Source organism: Sporisorium graminicola, chromosome SGRAM_16, assembly GCF_005498985.1.
Source record: "Sporisorium graminicola strain CBS 10092 chromosome SGRAM_16, whole genome shotgun sequence".
Lineage (NCBI taxonomy): Eukaryota > Fungi > Basidiomycota > Ustilaginomycetes > Ustilaginales > Ustilaginaceae > Sporisorium > Sporisorium graminicola.
Genome location: NC_043726.1, coordinates 103,248 through 119,124, shown reverse-complemented (window position 1 = coordinate 119,124; position 15,877 = coordinate 103,248). Strand labels below are relative to the sequence as shown.

General features: G+C 58.1%; 4 protein-coding genes across 4 annotated transcripts; 2 read left to right on the top strand and 2 right to left on the bottom strand.

The window, feature by feature from the left end:
- Window positions 1-328: 328 nt before the first annotated feature.
- EX895_002659 (uncharacterized protein) lies at window positions 329-3,006 on the top strand (the record flags this gene model as incomplete). The annotated part of the gene is made up of 2 exons (XM_029883257.1): window positions 329-385; window positions 640-3,006. 2 exons carry the CDS (start codon window positions 329-331, stop codon window positions 3,004-3,006), a joined length of 2,424 nt encoding a protein of 807 aa, XP_029740292.1.
- A 154-nt stretch (window positions 3,007-3,160) lies between these two features.
- On the bottom strand, window positions 3,161-4,201 carry EX895_002658 (uncharacterized protein; the record flags this gene model as incomplete). The annotated part of the gene is made up of 2 exons (XM_029883256.1): window positions 3,161-3,956; window positions 4,044-4,201. The coding sequence occupies 2 exons, from the start codon at window positions 4,199-4,201 to the stop codon at window positions 3,161-3,163; spliced, it is 954 nt and encodes a 317-aa protein (XP_029740291.1).
- Window positions 4,202-5,099: 898 nt separating this feature from the next.
- On the top strand, window positions 5,100-9,320 carry EX895_002657 (uncharacterized protein; the record flags this gene model as incomplete). Its single annotated transcript, XM_029883255.1, has 1 exon — window positions 5,100-9,320. One exon carries the CDS (start codon window positions 5,100-5,102, stop codon window positions 9,318-9,320), a length of 4,221 nt encoding a protein of 1,406 aa, XP_029740290.1.
- A 140-nt stretch (window positions 9,321-9,460) lies between these two features.
- EX895_002656 (uncharacterized protein) lies at window positions 9,461-15,577 on the bottom strand (the record flags this gene model as incomplete). Its single annotated transcript, XM_029883254.1, has 2 exons — window positions 9,461-15,338; window positions 15,492-15,577. 2 exons carry the CDS (start codon window positions 15,575-15,577, stop codon window positions 9,461-9,463), a joined length of 5,964 nt encoding a protein of 1,987 aa, XP_029740289.1.
- Between the last annotated feature and the right edge of the window lie 300 nt (window positions 15,578-15,877).

Here is a 15,877-nt window from a genome sequence, read left to right as displayed (position 1 = left end):
CTGCCAACCACGACGGCACGAGGGAGCCGGTTTCATCTCTCGTTGTACAACGAGGTTTGTCAAGGGGGGACCGTGTCTGACAACCAGCGCCCGATGCAAGATTCAGGTGGCGGTTCGCAGCTTCTGGGTCAACTTGAGCGCCGCCAAACTACCACACAGAGAGGCCAGCCGTCCATTTTCGAACAAACAAACGGCGCGGGGCGTCAAAAGCGAGCAGGCTAGCCTTCTTCGCCTTCTGCCTTCTTTTTCTGTTGGTGTTAATTTGTGACCCTTTCGTATCCTAACACCAGCCCCTTTTTCCCCTTTGCCCTCTAAAGGTGCTACAGAAATGCGCAATGCGCTAAGCGGCAACGCCAGTGTTCAAAGCCCCGGACAGCAGAGCCCTGTGAGTCTGGAACGCCTCCTTTATTTATCAATATATTGTGTGTTTGGCACGTGTAGTAAGGCTGGCTTGGCCCTTTGCATTCAACAACAAGAAGAAAAAGAAGGTTGACGGTTCGGGAAGGCAGTGCACCCAGCAATCACTCCGCCGATTCTCCAATTCGCGTTTAGCGAGAGACTTTTCCGTCTCGACTGGGTCTGGTCACCAAAGAACTTTCGCTCTCTTGCCTCCATGACCGTCACCGCCGCTGGGTGCAGATCAGCTTGCATTCACTGAGCTTGGGTGGCGCTCGCGACAGAAGCGAAATCCAGGATGCCATGACGGGCAACACCAGTCAAGAAACACTAGCAGCAGCGCATGGACCTGCCAACTCGCACCAGCCGACGAGCTCAATCATTTCGAGCGCTGTTCCAGTCACAGCCTCTGCTATGGCGCAAGCCCATCCATCTTCGACGGCGGACATGCCCCCTTCCAGGCAAGACACCTTGTCAGAGGCTCCGGCGTACTCGGACACGCAGTCTCGAATCGATCCCATTTCGGCCAGCACAGACCGCAAGTCGGAACCAAGTCCTGCATCGTCACCATTCGAGGAGCGAGTGCAAGAACATCGGCAACACGACCATATCGACGCTGACCGCGCTTCCCTTCTGCCTCAATCTCCTGCTCATGCTGCCTCCGACCACACTGGATTAGCGAACGAGATCGCCTACTCTCCCGATGCCCCAGCCATGGCTGCTTTAAGCTCACACGCAGCTTCCCACGCTCCGAGCTACAGCGATCTTTTCTTCGACTTGCTCTTCGCCGCCTGCCTCAATACCTACAGCAATGCTGTTTCGCTCGAACGCTTCCGCGACGTTGCCGCCTTCCTCGGCTACTTTACAGCGCTTTGGTGGGCTTGGTGGAGCCAGGCCTACTTCGACGTGCGATACCGTCGTCCGTCGCATCACCAACCGTACTTGTTCAAGTCGTGCCAGCGCGTCGTCCGCGTAGCTGTTCTTGGTCTGTGGGTCGCCTTCTCTACCACGCCTTCCGAGTTCGCCAGAGGTAGCTTTACCAATTTCAGCCAGATCTATGGCGCTTCTCGCTTTGCCTTGGCCCTCGACCATGTCGTGGTGCTCGCTCACGATGCCGTGCTCTGGCGCAGGGGCAGGTCAAACCCTCGACGGGCGGACATGGATGGCGGCCGGCATCACAGCTTTGCAGGCGTCGCTCAAACGCACCTCGTCTCCATCGTCTCGCTGGTCGCGTCCGGCCTTCTCTGGATCCTCAGCCGCTTTCTGCGTCACAACGGTATTACCGCTCCTCTGCTTGTCATGTGGATCGTCGGTATCGTCATCGAAGCTGCGGCTCAGATTGTCAACGAGGTGCGCGGCAGTCTCTCCCCTCTGGGACGAAGTGTGCTGCCCGAGCGTCTCATTCTGTTTGGTCTGATTATTCTTGGCGAGGGTTTCACCGGAATCGCTGAGACGCTCAACAAGATCAGTCCCGGTGCAAAACTACGGAACGAAGCTACAGGCGGTGCTGCGATCGAAAGTGGCGGATGGGGCGCTGATACGATCCTGCAAACGGTCAGCTGTGTCCTCATCGTCATCCTCCAGTTTGCCGGCTACTTTCATCGCGCCACGAGTCAGATCGACCTCAACTCGGTGCTGGTTGTGCTGTGGGCCTATATTCACGTTGTGCTGCACATGGCTTCGGCGCTGCTCGTCATTGGTCTCAAAAAGATCCTCAGCTTCATGAACACGCTCAACGCCATAGAAAGCTTCGGCAAAAACATAAACAGCTACGTGATGGATGCACAATTTGGCCAGAACTTGACCGAGCAAGGACTGGATCAGCTCGACGACCTTGGGAGCAGCCCGCTCTCGGTCAACGGAACATGGAGGGGCTTATTATCCATCCTTGCCGTGATCCAGAGCAACGACGGGGCCAATGTTCCCTCGTTGTCGGAAGCGCAGCGTCTGGTCGATTCGGTCGTCGGCCTTGCTGGAGGGAACGAGGCAGCGCTGAAGCTGGTAGCGCAGGCCAACGCGACCGACGCGAGCAGTGCGCTGTCGTCGCAATTTGCTCCCAGCTTGGTGCTGCCCTTTCGTAGTTACTTCGGGTTTGCCGACAATGTCATCAACCCAGACTCGCTTGCTCAGTACGTGGACAAATCGCTGTTTCAGTTCAAGTACATCTACGTGGCTAGCGCGGTGTATCTGACCATCGACATCGTGATCAAGACCATGCAGAGCTCGCGCCATCGACAGCTGCGCTCGTTTCGGTGGGCCATGGCGTTGCGGTTTGGATTTGCTGTGATGCTAGTCCTCTTGCAGGTGGTGTTCACCGTATATGACGGCCCGCCTAGCGGTGCTGCGCTGGATGGAGCCATTGCTATTTGTGCGGCGGTGCTGCTGGCCGAACTCGTGGCTCAACAACTTGTCGACGGTCTCCGAAGGCGCTTGGATCGTCCCCGCACGCGCAATCAGAGAGCGAAACGTCGCTGGCGCAAGGCATCACGTAGCAGCTTATCTGGATCACAGTCAGTCAGGCGGGCCGACGAGGACATCGAGATGGAAACGCATCTTGCGCAAGGTCGTCCTCAGAAGTTCCCAAGCTATTCACATGCCGCACAGGGTTGAACACGTAACGGGAAAGGTTGCTGCATCGCTTTGTATTTTGTTCGCGTGAGCGAGAATAAGTGTGATTAAACAACGTTTTGAAGGAGCTCGCGGCGAGGGCCCTACATGGTGTGCAGGGGGGGGTTAGCGATCAGTTGCAAGAAGCTGGATGCAATCAGGCAGCGGCGGTGTGAGCAGCCTCAGCAGCTCCAGTCTGCTGCTCGGCCTTGTCGTTCTGTACGGCGACCTGCAGGGTGACCTCGCGGCCGTCGATCTGCTTGCCCTGCGCCGAGGCGATGGCGCGCTGCTGCTCCGAGGCGTCTTCAAAGTCGACAAAGCCAAAGCCTTTGGAGCGGTCGCCGTTGCGTCGCTTGACAATGTGGGCCGACTTGACCTTGTAGTCTGCAAAGGCGGCTTTGAGCGAGTCGTCGGTGGTGCTGAAAGCGAGGTTGGCAACAAAGACGAGCGTCTTGGAAGGCTCGCCCTGAGGGGTGCCCTTGGGGTCACGCTTGGCACGCGGCGCGCGTGTCTTGGCCTCGCTCGACTCGGGCTTGCCCTCGGTAGCAGCGCCAGACTCGCCGTTAGCAGCAGCGGCGGCAGCAGCAGCCTTCTTCTTCTGCCTGCGCTTGGCCGACTTGGAAGGCTTGGTGCCGTTTGCAGAGTCGCCGTTGGTGGCGACTTTCGCTGCTGCGTCGTCCTCGGCAGCGCCCTCCTCGCCCTCATCGGCGCGGGCACGGCGTGGCGCACGCGACGACTCCTTGTCCTTCTTGGAACGCGTCCTGCGCGCCTTTGGCTTGTCAGCGTCGGCGGCAGCCGACTGGGGCTTGGCGGACTCTACGCTGATTTCGCGGCCGCCGACATCGCGTTTGTTGAGCAGCTGGATGGCAGTCTGTGCTTCCGCCTCGGTGGAGAAGGTGACGAATCCGTACCCGAGAGAACGAGTGCCGCGAGTGATGATCTGGGCGTGGGTGCTGTGTAGAAGGAAAGCGATAGGATGTGGTCAGTCAAACGGAGCACAATAAGAGGAGAGAGAGAGCGTCAGTGGTGGATCTACTCACACATTACCAGCTTCAGAGAAGAGCGACTTGAGCTGCTCCTCGGTGGTGGCAAAGGCAAGGTTGCCGGCAAACACCTTCTTGTCGTCGTCCTCGGACTTGGCGACAGGCTGGACGTTGTTGGCGACGGGGTCGACGATGCTCTGGTTGATGTCGGTCATTGTGCGGTTGGTGGGAAGAGGACTGCTTCTGTTTGTGTTAAGGTGATAGTTCGGGTTTGGAAGTGGTACGACTGCGGAAGGCGCAAGAGTCTGGGGATCGAGTGTGCGAGAGTGTAGCGACGAGGAGAGGTGGAGTGGAGAGAAAAGGGAAGGAAGGACACGAGTTGGTGGCACCGCCGTCTTGGACTCACTCTGCCCTCAACCGAACTGGCGAGAAGAGGAAAGCAAGGGTTCATTGGTGCAGCGTGCGCAGCGGTCCAGTCCGACGACCCACTGCACAGCACGCCACTCTGCAAAACAGACAGACAGCCTGAGCGCGCGACCACGGCTCGCAATCGAACTTGGAATTTAAGGTTGATCTACGGCACAAGCAGCAGCAGCAGCAACCACACAAAGCCAGCGGGCGTTTGGGCCATTTTTGAGAAGAATTCCTGCTTTTCCACGTCGCTCTTGGCTCTCGTCCCTTGCTGCTGTTGATGTTGGTTGACTAAGCCGCAATTTGTTTTTTGGCCCGTTGAGTTAGCCAGAACGGTCTAACATTACAAAGTAAAACCAATTCGCTGGTCATGCGTGCACAACAACACGCGCGGGGACGCCCTCGCGCGTGTTGTTTTGTGCAGTGGAGAGGAGGAACTGCTGCTGCGTTTGGTGGAGGAATTTCAGATAATCGGTGTTGGTCTGTCAGCTGTCAATCGACCACTCGGCTTGGTGACGGTATTCTATCTCACACACCATCACCACCGCCACCACCACGATCAATCTCCCCAGCATGCATCGACCCCAGGACTAAGCACGGCAAGCGACGAAATCTCACACACATGCAAGGCCCTGATCCACTCGAGCAAACTTGAACGCGGCGTTTCAGAACAGTAGCAACTCGCTTTGGTTGACGTCCGAGATGCCCCCTCGAAACCTGCCCAGATCGCCTTTCGCAGGCATTGGCGCCGGGAACAGCATAGTAGCAAGCCTCGCACGCGATCCGACCTCCCCCAAGCGCCTTTCTCAGCTCTCGGAGAAAAACACCACTCCTAGACGGCACGATGGCCTTCCCATCGATGCAGCATCCGGCAACACCTTTGCTGCCTTTACCCATTCCAACTTTGTCAGCTCGGGAGTGAGCGACAGCCTGTCACGCGCATTCTACTTTGATGTCATCCTCGAGCAGTCAGCTTCTACCACCGCTTCGTCATTTTCTCTCTCGAAAGTCAATGGTGCCGCCGCTTTCGAAGCATGGCTGGGCGATGCGGTCCACGACTATGATGCCGACCCGTCTGCTGCAACGGGAATCTCGCAAGATGCTGCGCCGGTCCCAAGGTCCTCGAGCGGATCGAGCATCACTGCTGTCTCATCATCGTCCACAAACTCCCCTCTTCCTTCCTCCAGCGCAAAGCCCTCCAACGTCGATCCTGCCCGCCTTTTCAGCCGCGTTCAGGAGCTCATCGACACCGAACGCAGCTACGTCAAACGCGTCGATGTCCTCTACCAAAGGTACGCCATCCCTCTTCGCACGCTTGCAAAGAACCGCGAAACCGCCATCATCCCTCTCTACGAAGCACAAAGGCTCTTTGGCAATATTGGCGAGATCGCCGGCGCAAACCGTGCCTTCCTCAATGACCTAGAGCGTCTCGCTGCTCAGGATCAGGACTCCTTCCGCGCCGGCCTCGGCGACGTTCTCTACGACCACATGTCGTGCTTTTCCTGCTATACCGACTACTTTGCCAACTTTGAAAAGGCAAAGCACATCGAACGCACTCTGGCCAAGCACCGCGCCTTTTGCGAGTTTACAGATCGCACAAAGTATTCTGTCTCCGACATCGGCAATACGGGTCTCAGAGATCTCCTTATGGAGCCCATCCAGCGCATTCCTCGCTACAAACTTCTCATCGATGCCATCCTCAAACACGTCCCGCCTCGCGACCCGCTCCGCACGCGCCTCGAGCAAGTCATCGCCATCGTCAGTCGCATCGCCAGCTGCGAAGCCGACGAAAAAACACGCCGGGCCGCCATTCTCTGGAGCTTCAGCCGCAACGTCGACTCGTTCCCTCCCGAGCTCATCAGCGCTCACCGCCGATTCATCGATTGCATCGACGTAGATGACTTTCCCCTCGACGGCCATGCAGCCTCATCCGGCATAGCAGCCTCCTTTTCTGGCCTCAAGCCCGTTCCTTGCTCGCTCTTCCTCTTTGACGATCGCTTGGCTATCGTGAAGCGCTCACATGCATCCACGAGCGGTCGCAAACTCGTCGGTCTTGACGACATTGGTCGACTCACATCGCAAATGAAGACCGTCACTGAAAAGAGCACCAACACATCTCTGCTTTCTCCTGCGAAAAAGTCCGAGCTTGCCTTCCGCGGCTCAATCAGCCTTATGGACATTGACGTTCAGGATCTGGGAGGAACCGATCTACAGCTCACCTTGCTCCGTCAACCCAGCCACGTCACCGGGGACAAGTGGACCAACCGACCCGTGCGCCAGTATGTCGCCGTCGACCCTTCCGCCTCGCCATCCTTGACGCACGGCTCCCGCGCTCAGATGGGCTCCGCCTCCCTGGACGCTGATGTCTCGGCCAAACTTGAAAAGATGCGCTTCCTCGAAAGCGTTTGGAAGGCAAAGGCCCTGTTCAAAGCAAGTCAAAGTCGCTGTGAAACACGTTGCACGGTCCTACCTGCCTCGCGCTCCCGAGTTGACTCCAGTGACGCTTTGCTCGGCGCTGCGCAACCAAGCTCAAGTCTTCGAGACGCGCGAAAAGTCATTTACTTCCACTTGCATTCCAAGAAGACCTACGCGGACGAGCTGCATCGATCTGCGGTGGCCATCTATGTCGACGGAGACGGCACAGGTCAACCAACAAGTCTGGGCAGCTCCGACTCGATCCATCCCCATGCCATTCTGGACATCAGCCAGATAGACGAGATGGAGGAGGAGTTGGTGGCCCAGGTGCGAACCAAAGGTGCCCACGACGGTGGCCCAGTGCTCGGCGAACCGCATCAGCTGTCATCGGTAGACCTGGGGAACCACGTTACGCAGCTGTCTGACGAAGTCGATAAGCGCTTCGGCAGTGCAGTTCGCAACTATGCACTCAGCCAGCCTGGCACACCGTCTGGATCTGGCTTTCGTCCGCGAACAAAGGCAGCGGCCGGTCTCGAGAATTTCGGGCGCTCCTTGCTTTTCAGCGCAAGCGGTGCAGCATCGAGCATATCCAGTGCGGGCATTTCCAGCCTCGACGTCTTTGGTTCACCAGCGCGTCGCAGCAACAGCAATGCCTCCAAGAGCACCTTCAGCAGCAACGCCGCTTCCATCAGCAGTCGCGGTATGACCATGTCTACGGCAGGCACCAGCATCAGCAGCCGTAGCGGAGCTTTGGAGGCTTTGACACGCGGCGGCGGTGGCCCAACCAACTCTCCGGGCTCGTTCAGGCGGTTTGGCCGGCGCAGGTCATCGTCCGTTGGACCGCCTTCCAGCGCAGCCAGTCGATGCGGTGCAGACAGCGCCGACGAGGAGGAAGATCGACTGGCGCTTCGAGCCCGCGCTGTCACACCTGACCCGGTCTCGCTGCTGTCCACCTCTGCAGATGCCTCTCAATCGGCCTTCTCCGCGCGCAGGACGGGCACCGGTACGATGGTCGGAGGCCGTGGCGTAGGCGCTCATGTACGCGCCAGAACCGAGAGCGCCGCGCCCAGTACACCGAGCTGGTCCCCATCCAAGGCGCAAGCGCCCTACCAGCAACGTCAAAGGAACGGATCAGTTGAACTCTGCCGGACGCCGAGCTCCGCAGGTCGGAGACCGACGGGTCCCAGAGAACAACAGACGAGTCCCAGTCCTACACCGCGTTCTTCACGGATAGAGCCTGCATCGCCGTCCTGGCTCACTAGTGCTCCTACCACTCCTCTCAACATTCGTCGAAAGCCGGCACCAAAAGCGGATCCTATGGAGAACGATGGCGAGAAGGTTGAGAAGGGTAAGCGGCCTATCTCCAGTATGAGTTCGTATGCAGCGGTTGAATCGGATCAGAGCAACGACGACATGCCTCAGGTAGCCAGGAGGCGCGTATCCGGTACAAAGCGGCCGCTGTCATCGAGCGATGGTGACGCTGCCGAGCCGGCTCGGGAGAGGTCACTCAGCAAGCGACCCTCTCTTGGACACGGCGATAGCGCAGTCCCATCTCGAGCGCCAGCCATCTTGCCGCGTTCCGCCCCTCTAGCTCGACTTTCCGTCGAAGAGCCAGCAGAACGCCCATCCATCTCTGAAAGCGAAGAGTCGACAGAACAGGGCCACGGAAGTGTCAATCCCTTCAAGAAGGCAGTAGCAGGTGCGCCAGCGAAAACACCCATCGCGCCAGCACGGACGTCGTCCACTGCCTCCAAATCGCTAGAGGCGCGGCGCAGGAACGAGGCCATGGAGCATGGCCTGCGTTTGGTCAAGGAAGAGATGAACCTACTGCGATGCGACGTCGAGATCCTGCAGAGCAGTATGGCTGCCATGGACGCGGATGTGCGCACTCCACGCAAGCGACGCGGCGGCGGCGAGGACTCGACAGCGGTGCTCAAGGAAGTCGATCTCAACGCGACGGCTTCGATCAGCGCCGAGGTGGACCACATCCACTCGCGTGTCAAAAAGCTCGAGTTCCTGTTTGCGGACGTAGACGCCAAGTGGATCTCGTCCATCCGCATGCACAACCGCATCGTGCACGATTTGAATACGGCGACTGCCGCCCTTGCCGCCTCCTCCACCGCTGCTGCCGCACAAGCTTCGCAATCGAACGCACCCACGCAATCACCGGAGGCCGACGCATCCCTGGTCAAAGAAAAGCAAAAGCTCGAACTGCAGCTCTCGGCACTCAAACGCAAATGCGAACTCCTCACCACCCTCGAAGCCGACGGACGTCTGGAAAACACCGAGATCCACAAGGCGTTCAACGAAGAGCTCGACATGCTCTACGAGCACACGCAGACCCCCGAGGCCGACGAATTGGCCTTCTTGCGCAACCAGCTCAAACGCACCAAGGCCGATCAGCTTCAGTTGCAGGTCGAGAACAAGCGGCTCAAGCGCGACCTGTCGATCGAACGGTCAAACAGTGACACGTATCGAGACGCTTTGGTTCAGCATGGATTGATGTAACGCGCGAGACTTTGCGAATGGTGGATGCGTTCCGTGTCTGACGGACGTTTTCTGATTCGAGCATGTGTGTACAGTATTGTTTTGTGTGAGCGTGTGATGAGTGTAACTGTGTCAATGTGGTCCCGAGCCGGATTGCATCTTCATTCGTTTCCAGCCCTGCGAGCCGAACGATCACGCCGCTGGTCACGCCCACCGCCATCCCGACGACCGCCGCCACCGAACAAATTGCGCGACTGCGGTTGGTGCCGCTTGTCCGACCGCGGGCCCTCCGGAATGGCCGCCGAGGGGTGCGGCACAGGTGGACCCGCAGCAGCGTACTTCGGATTCCGATCGATCTTGATGCGTTTCGACGTCTCTTCCGTGTCCCAGCCCGTCGTGGAATCGGGTTCTGCGGTGCGAGCGGATGGTGAAGCGCCACCACCTGGCGAGGGAGCGGCTGATGACGAGGATCCGCCGAGACGGTCGACCAGTGTGCGCTTTCGCTGCTGCTCGGCGCCGCCGCGGATGGTGATTTCGTCCGCAGCACTGCCGACGCCAGGTGTGGATCGAGCAGAGGTGGGTGTGGCTGCCGCAGATTCTCGATTACGCTGCTGCTGCTGCTGTGACTGTTCTCGATCGCGACGGGGTGCAATCGGCGTACTGCTACCACTCCTGCGACCGCTGTCTGCAACGTCGCGCGTAGGTGTACCATTCCGACTTGCCTGCGCGCTGCCACCACCGCGCTTCCTGTCATCTCGGTCACGCTCCCGATCGCGAGCATTGGCCCCGCGCTCCCGCTCCCGTGCGCGATCTCTTTCTCGATCTCGTTCGCGCTCGCGCTCGCGGTCTCGGTCTCGGTCTCGAACTGGGTCTCGAACGGAGCGATCCCGATCGCGTCGATCGCGTTCCTTTTCGCGTTCGCGTTCTCGCTCCGAGATGCGTGCCTTGTCGCGGTCGTTCTGCCGATCATTGCGGTCTCGATCACGGTCGCGGTCCCGATCTCGAACGTCTTTGTCCTTTGCAGCGGTCGTCGAGAGGGAAGCGGATGACGGCCGGTCGGCTCGGTCGCGGTCGGCGCGCGAGCGGGCAGCCTGTGCGCTCGTAGTGCTCGCAGGGCCCGAAGGCGGGTTCATCGCTTCTCCCCCTGCTGCTGTGGGGCGAACAGACGATTTATTGTCGCTCGTGTCACGAGGTGTTTGCGATGGTGCACGTCGGTCGTCGCCTCCGTTGCTGGCACGGTTGCGATCGCTAGCCGGGGCAGGCTCACGCGCAGGCCGAGTAGGAAGCCCATTATCGCGCGTGGCATCGCCACGCGGTCCAGATGGTGGCGCAGTATGAGTACGCTCGCTTGAACCACCACCACGGCGAGAAGAGTCGTCCGCCTTTGTTGTGCTGCCACGATCGTCGCCTCTTCGCGGCTCATTGGCCGCTGTAGCGGCTGGAGTAGCGGACCGACGATCTTTCGCTTCGGCTGGTGCACTGTTCTGCGACGGCAGTCCCGGACGAGTAGGGAGGTTGGCACTGGGCGGTACTTTGGTAGCGGCGCCCCCCCGACCGCTCGATCCCACGGCTGCAGTCGAAGCTCGAACTCCAGCAGGCGCAGGAGTGCTGGCCTTCTCTGGGACTTTGTCCGCCCTACCGCCATTGGTCGGAGCAGCGTTGGCGTTCTTTGGCTGCGCCGCCGTTGCATCTGCCGTCTCTTTGGCACGGACAGACTGTTGCGTCTTGTCATCTTCCTTCGACTTCTGCGTGTCTTTCTTCGAGGCGGTCTCTGATCCTGACGTAACCGCGTCGCCTGACGCGGCAGGTGTCTTGGCAGGGGCAGGAGCATTCGGTACGGTTCGAGCCCGGCCCAAAGGAATCCAAGACTTCTTGCGCGACTTCAGAGTGGCCAACAAGCCCTGCGCGAGAATCTTGAGGTCTCCGCGGTGTTCGTTTGCTGCAAGCGACTCCACAAGGGCGCTAATTTCGGTCCCGGTGGATTCGATCAACGGATAGAAAGGGGAGATCCTCGTCATCACAATGATGGTGTTGCGAATGCGCATGTACTCTTTGGACGAGAGACAACTCTTGAAGGCGCGTTGAAGGCAGTCCTGCCACTTGCAAAAGATAATGCGGAACTGCTCCCATGACAAAAGATCGGCCGATGGGATTTCCTCGCCACCATGACGGTTATGCCATCGCATCTGGAAGCCAGGCAGTCTCTGACCGATCGCTTCTTTGGCATACGTTTCAGATGAACGGTGCCACGGAGTTAGATCGGAGAGGATTGTGTACAGAAACCTCGAATAGTTTCGCGCCTCGTTCTCGGTCGAAGAAAAGATGACCGCAGCGATATGATCGACAAAGATCTTGTCATACGCCGTGAGACTGGAGAAGTTGCGGGTACCGAGGTTGTGCGCAGTGCGGATGAACTTGCCAGCGAGAATGGCGTCGGTAGGCGAGAGCAGTGCACGCGGGAACAGACAGTACTGGATCAACTGCGACACGATCGCACCTCGATCGGCACTGTCGCTGAACCAGTGCTCCTTCTCCGCCATCAATCGCTTCCGCGTCACTTCGTGCGATTTCATCTGGTCCTTCATCTCGGCGTTGAGCTGACTGACATTGTCCTGGAGACGCTTTCGTTGGTCTTCGAGCGTCGTTTCGCGAATGAGGGCGTTGAGTCGTTTCACTTCTTGCTGATATCGTTCGATGGGCACGTTGATGTCGGCCAGACTGAGCTGCCAGAAGGTCACGTAAAAATGAACCCCAAGATTTGAGTGAGCCGAGGCGGGAAGCACCTCCCTCGCAGCGGCGATAGCATCCAGCAGACCCTTGTGCCATGGCTGCTTGGCCTGTGACGAAGGCTCGACTTCTTGCGCCGCTGTGACACCGTTTGCGTCGCCAGCTTGCGTGCCCTCGCCGTTCTCGATGCCCTTTGCGGTCGACTGGAGCGTCTCGGCATCTTCCATGTCCACGTCGCCATCTTCATTTGCATCCGTTGTACCTTGAATGCTTTGCTGCGCTTCGTCCGACGCCGCTTTGACGTCCTCGGTTGCCTTGACCTTTGCACGACTGGCTGTGAGCTCGGCACGGAGCCTCTCAGCGGCTTCTACAGCCTCGACCTGCTTCATACTGTGTACCAATTTAGGCCTGGCAATGTAGAAAGCCATAGCAGGCTCGATGCCAAAGCGTACGCACAGGTGTTGGAGCGAAGGTACGAGCGAGGCATAATCGGCAGTCTCGAGATGATTGAAGAGGAACTCTACGTACTGCAGCAGCACCTCCTGGCACGAGTCGTACAGGTTCCCGAGGTATTTGAGGTGCGCCTCGCTTTCTGGCACGAGGTGAATGCAAGCTTGACGCTGCTGGGCGACCAAGATGAGGAGGGGCACAGAAAGCTTGCTCTCCACCAGCGCATGCAGTAGACGTTGACCTGAGCGGCGGTACGCGAGTCGCTCTTTGCTACCGGTAAGCGCGTTGGCAGCCATCATCGCCTCCATGTGAAGATGGCGGCCGCCTGTCAAAGCTGCGACCTGTGCATCCGCAAGGTTGGCCAGCGGCTCAATGCCAGACATTTTTGTAATGAGTTCGGACATGATCACCAAATCCTTCGAGTTGTTAGCCTTGAGCTGATTGACCAAGTACTGGAGGATGGGAGTGCAGTCCATCATGGCATAGCGGCGAAAGAGGGTGCCGCAAAAGGCAGCCAGACTCTTGAGCCACAAGCTGATGTTGGTACCATCTTGCTTGGTGCGCTCCTTCTCCGGATTGCTGAGGGCGTCGACAAGGTTGAATGAGAAGATGTCGTACTCGAACTGAGAGAGGTACTTTGCTGATTCCACCAAGGGTTGGATGAGGTTGTCGTACGCCTGGACCTGGTTCAGTGCGACGGTGAAGAAGATGGTTGGGTTGGAATGCGAGGCCTTCGCGAGGTTGCGACCGGATTGCTTGATGTTGTCCTTGCTGATTCTTTTGAGGATACCCTTGGCCTCCTTTTCTGTCGCAGCCTGCGCTGCGCGCAGCTCGGGCAGCTGGTAGAGGTCGTTCTTCCATTGGCCGTACAACGAAAAACGCTTTTCGTAGGGCATGTTACGAACGAGCATCCAAATCTCGTCGACGATGCCCGAATTAGGAGGCGACAAGGAGAGTGCGGGCAGAAGGTGGAATCGCAAGACGTCATACCAGATCTGGCTCTCGGGATCCGGTTGAGGCTCGTCAAAGTCGTCAAAGTCGTCTGCTGGGGCACCGTTTGAGGCGTCTCTCGCATTCGCCAGTCGGAACCCGACCTTGGTCAGGCGGCAAAGTTTTTGAAGCAGCGCGGCATCCCTCCACAGAGGAACACCGAGGATTTTGAGAAGGGGCAAAAAGATGCGAACAACATCGTCAAGGCTGTGGCAGCTGGGAAGAGAGTCGGTCCAGTGCGGATAGAAGAACACTTGCTGGCAATTGAGGGAAGGAACAGGTTCCGGAACCTTGCGAGTCAAGGTGAGACTCTTGACTGCAGGCGGGATCACCTGCTGCTGCTTTGCATCCCAGCGCGGCTTGGGTGCGGTGACTGTAGCGCTGGCGCATGCTGGGTTCATGCGCGAGAACGAGATCTCGTCGTACGCTGGCTGGATGACGACCTTGAGCAGACGGATGTAGGCGTCCGCGATTTCGTCGAACGCGGAGCAGAGCCAGGGATAGCGTGCGAGGATGATAAGGGCATGGCGCATATCACCGAGCGCAAGCAAGGCGCGCAGCAGACCGACGGTCTGGTATGGAGGCTCCTTCGGTGGCGCGTCTGCAGCGGATTTGGACGAGTCTTTGCGCACAGAGGATGGATCTGCGTCGTCGGTTAGAGGAGCAGCCATGGAGAGAGCATTGGCTCGAGCGCTCGAAAGTTTGGCGGACATGGCCTGTCGATGCTTAGCGTGGAGCTTGTTCATGCCTTCTTCGTTAGGCGACAGATGCGGATAGAGATCGGCGAAACGGACGAAGCCCGTCTTTATGAGGAGAGCGGCAAGAAAGTAGAGCTCGTCCGGGGTCGAGTCCTTGGTATCGGCATGACGGTAGTGGGCAAACTTGAAGCCAAGCAGCTGAGCACAGATGCGATCGCCCGAGTCAGAAGAGAGGTCGAGATCGAGCCCGCCGAAAAGGTGTTTGCTGCCAGTCCCGTTCGAGGCGGAAGGCGATGTTGATGCTGTGCTTGAATTCGCCCAGGGGGAATCTGCAAGCAAGGCGAGAAAGAAAGGATAGTGACGCATGACTTCGGTGGCAAAGAGGTCGAGAATGACATCGAGAACGCGATTCGCATCGAGATCAAAGTAGCCGATGAGGGCTTGCACGTTGTTCATGACACGTGCTGCTCGGCGATTGCGGGTGAGAGGAGATTCTTGCTCGACGACAGTGACCGCATTGCTGTCAAAGATGGAGGCAGAGACCGGTTGACCGTCCTGACTCGGCCGTCGACATCGCACGGCAGCGACGGAAGGACCAAGATTAGTGACGATTTCGGTGATGAGTGCGGTGTACCCCTCGTTTTCCTCGCGGAGAAGGTTGAACTTTTGCTGCTTGAAAAGACGGGCTGTACGAAGCTGGACAAATCGTTTGTTAAAGTAAGCTTCGTTAGGAATGAGACCAATCAAGGTGGTCAGGCTGGGCTCGAGCCTCTCAGCTGCTTGGTCATGAGTGAATACGGAGGCAGAGATGAGCTGATGGACGAGGTCAGCAAGTCGTTGGCGTGCGACTGTAGAAGGTATTGAATCTTGCGGGTCCATGCCTATGACAATGTCGCTGCCAGTGTCCTGTGCTTGAGAACAGATAAGATCATTGCGAGATTCGATTTCGAGGTCGATGCTCCATATTGAGTCGAGCAGGGAGTCTGAAAAGATGGATTGGATTGGATCTTCTTTGACACGCTGGATTGCAAGGTCGAAGAGCTGCGACGCAAAATCCTCCGGCGTACGTGATGTCATGCAATAGAGACGAAGACTGGCAGCAAGCAGCGCAAAGAGGTTCGAGTTCCTGTGGCCCTGATATGTGCGTGCGATGGCGTCGTCTACACAGATTTTACTGAAGGGAAGATGGAACCGATTTGGTTGCGAGATGAGTTGGTCGGTTGATAGGTCAGTTGGATGTCAGACTGGTGATCGACCGTGATGGTAGATGCGGAGCTGCGGAGCTGCGGATCGAGTGCTTGCTGCCGTATGCTATGATGAGACTTACAGTTGCGACGCGCCATGGTCGCTCCAGTTGGTGACGCAGTCGGCCACAAATGCATGTGGATCGTGGTCAGATGGAAGCGACATCATCAGGTGATATGAGGTGCTTGGCGAGCACAGTAATCCAGTAGATGAATCAAGGAGGCAGTTGCGCGGTTGTAGCAGTTGATGCGGGTGCTTGTATTATGAGCCCATTGCCAACCGATCAATGCAACGTTGCGGCCTTGTGCGTCGAAAAAAGAGCGGGAGAAGTGCCCTGATGCGATGGCTCGCGGGGTGATCGTGACGAGAGGTTTGGCGGAACTTGCGTGGAACACACGGGCCAATGTCGGGCCTGTGAACGAAGATTTGAAGATGTGGTGCAAGCAAGACCAACGAGTCGAAGCATGT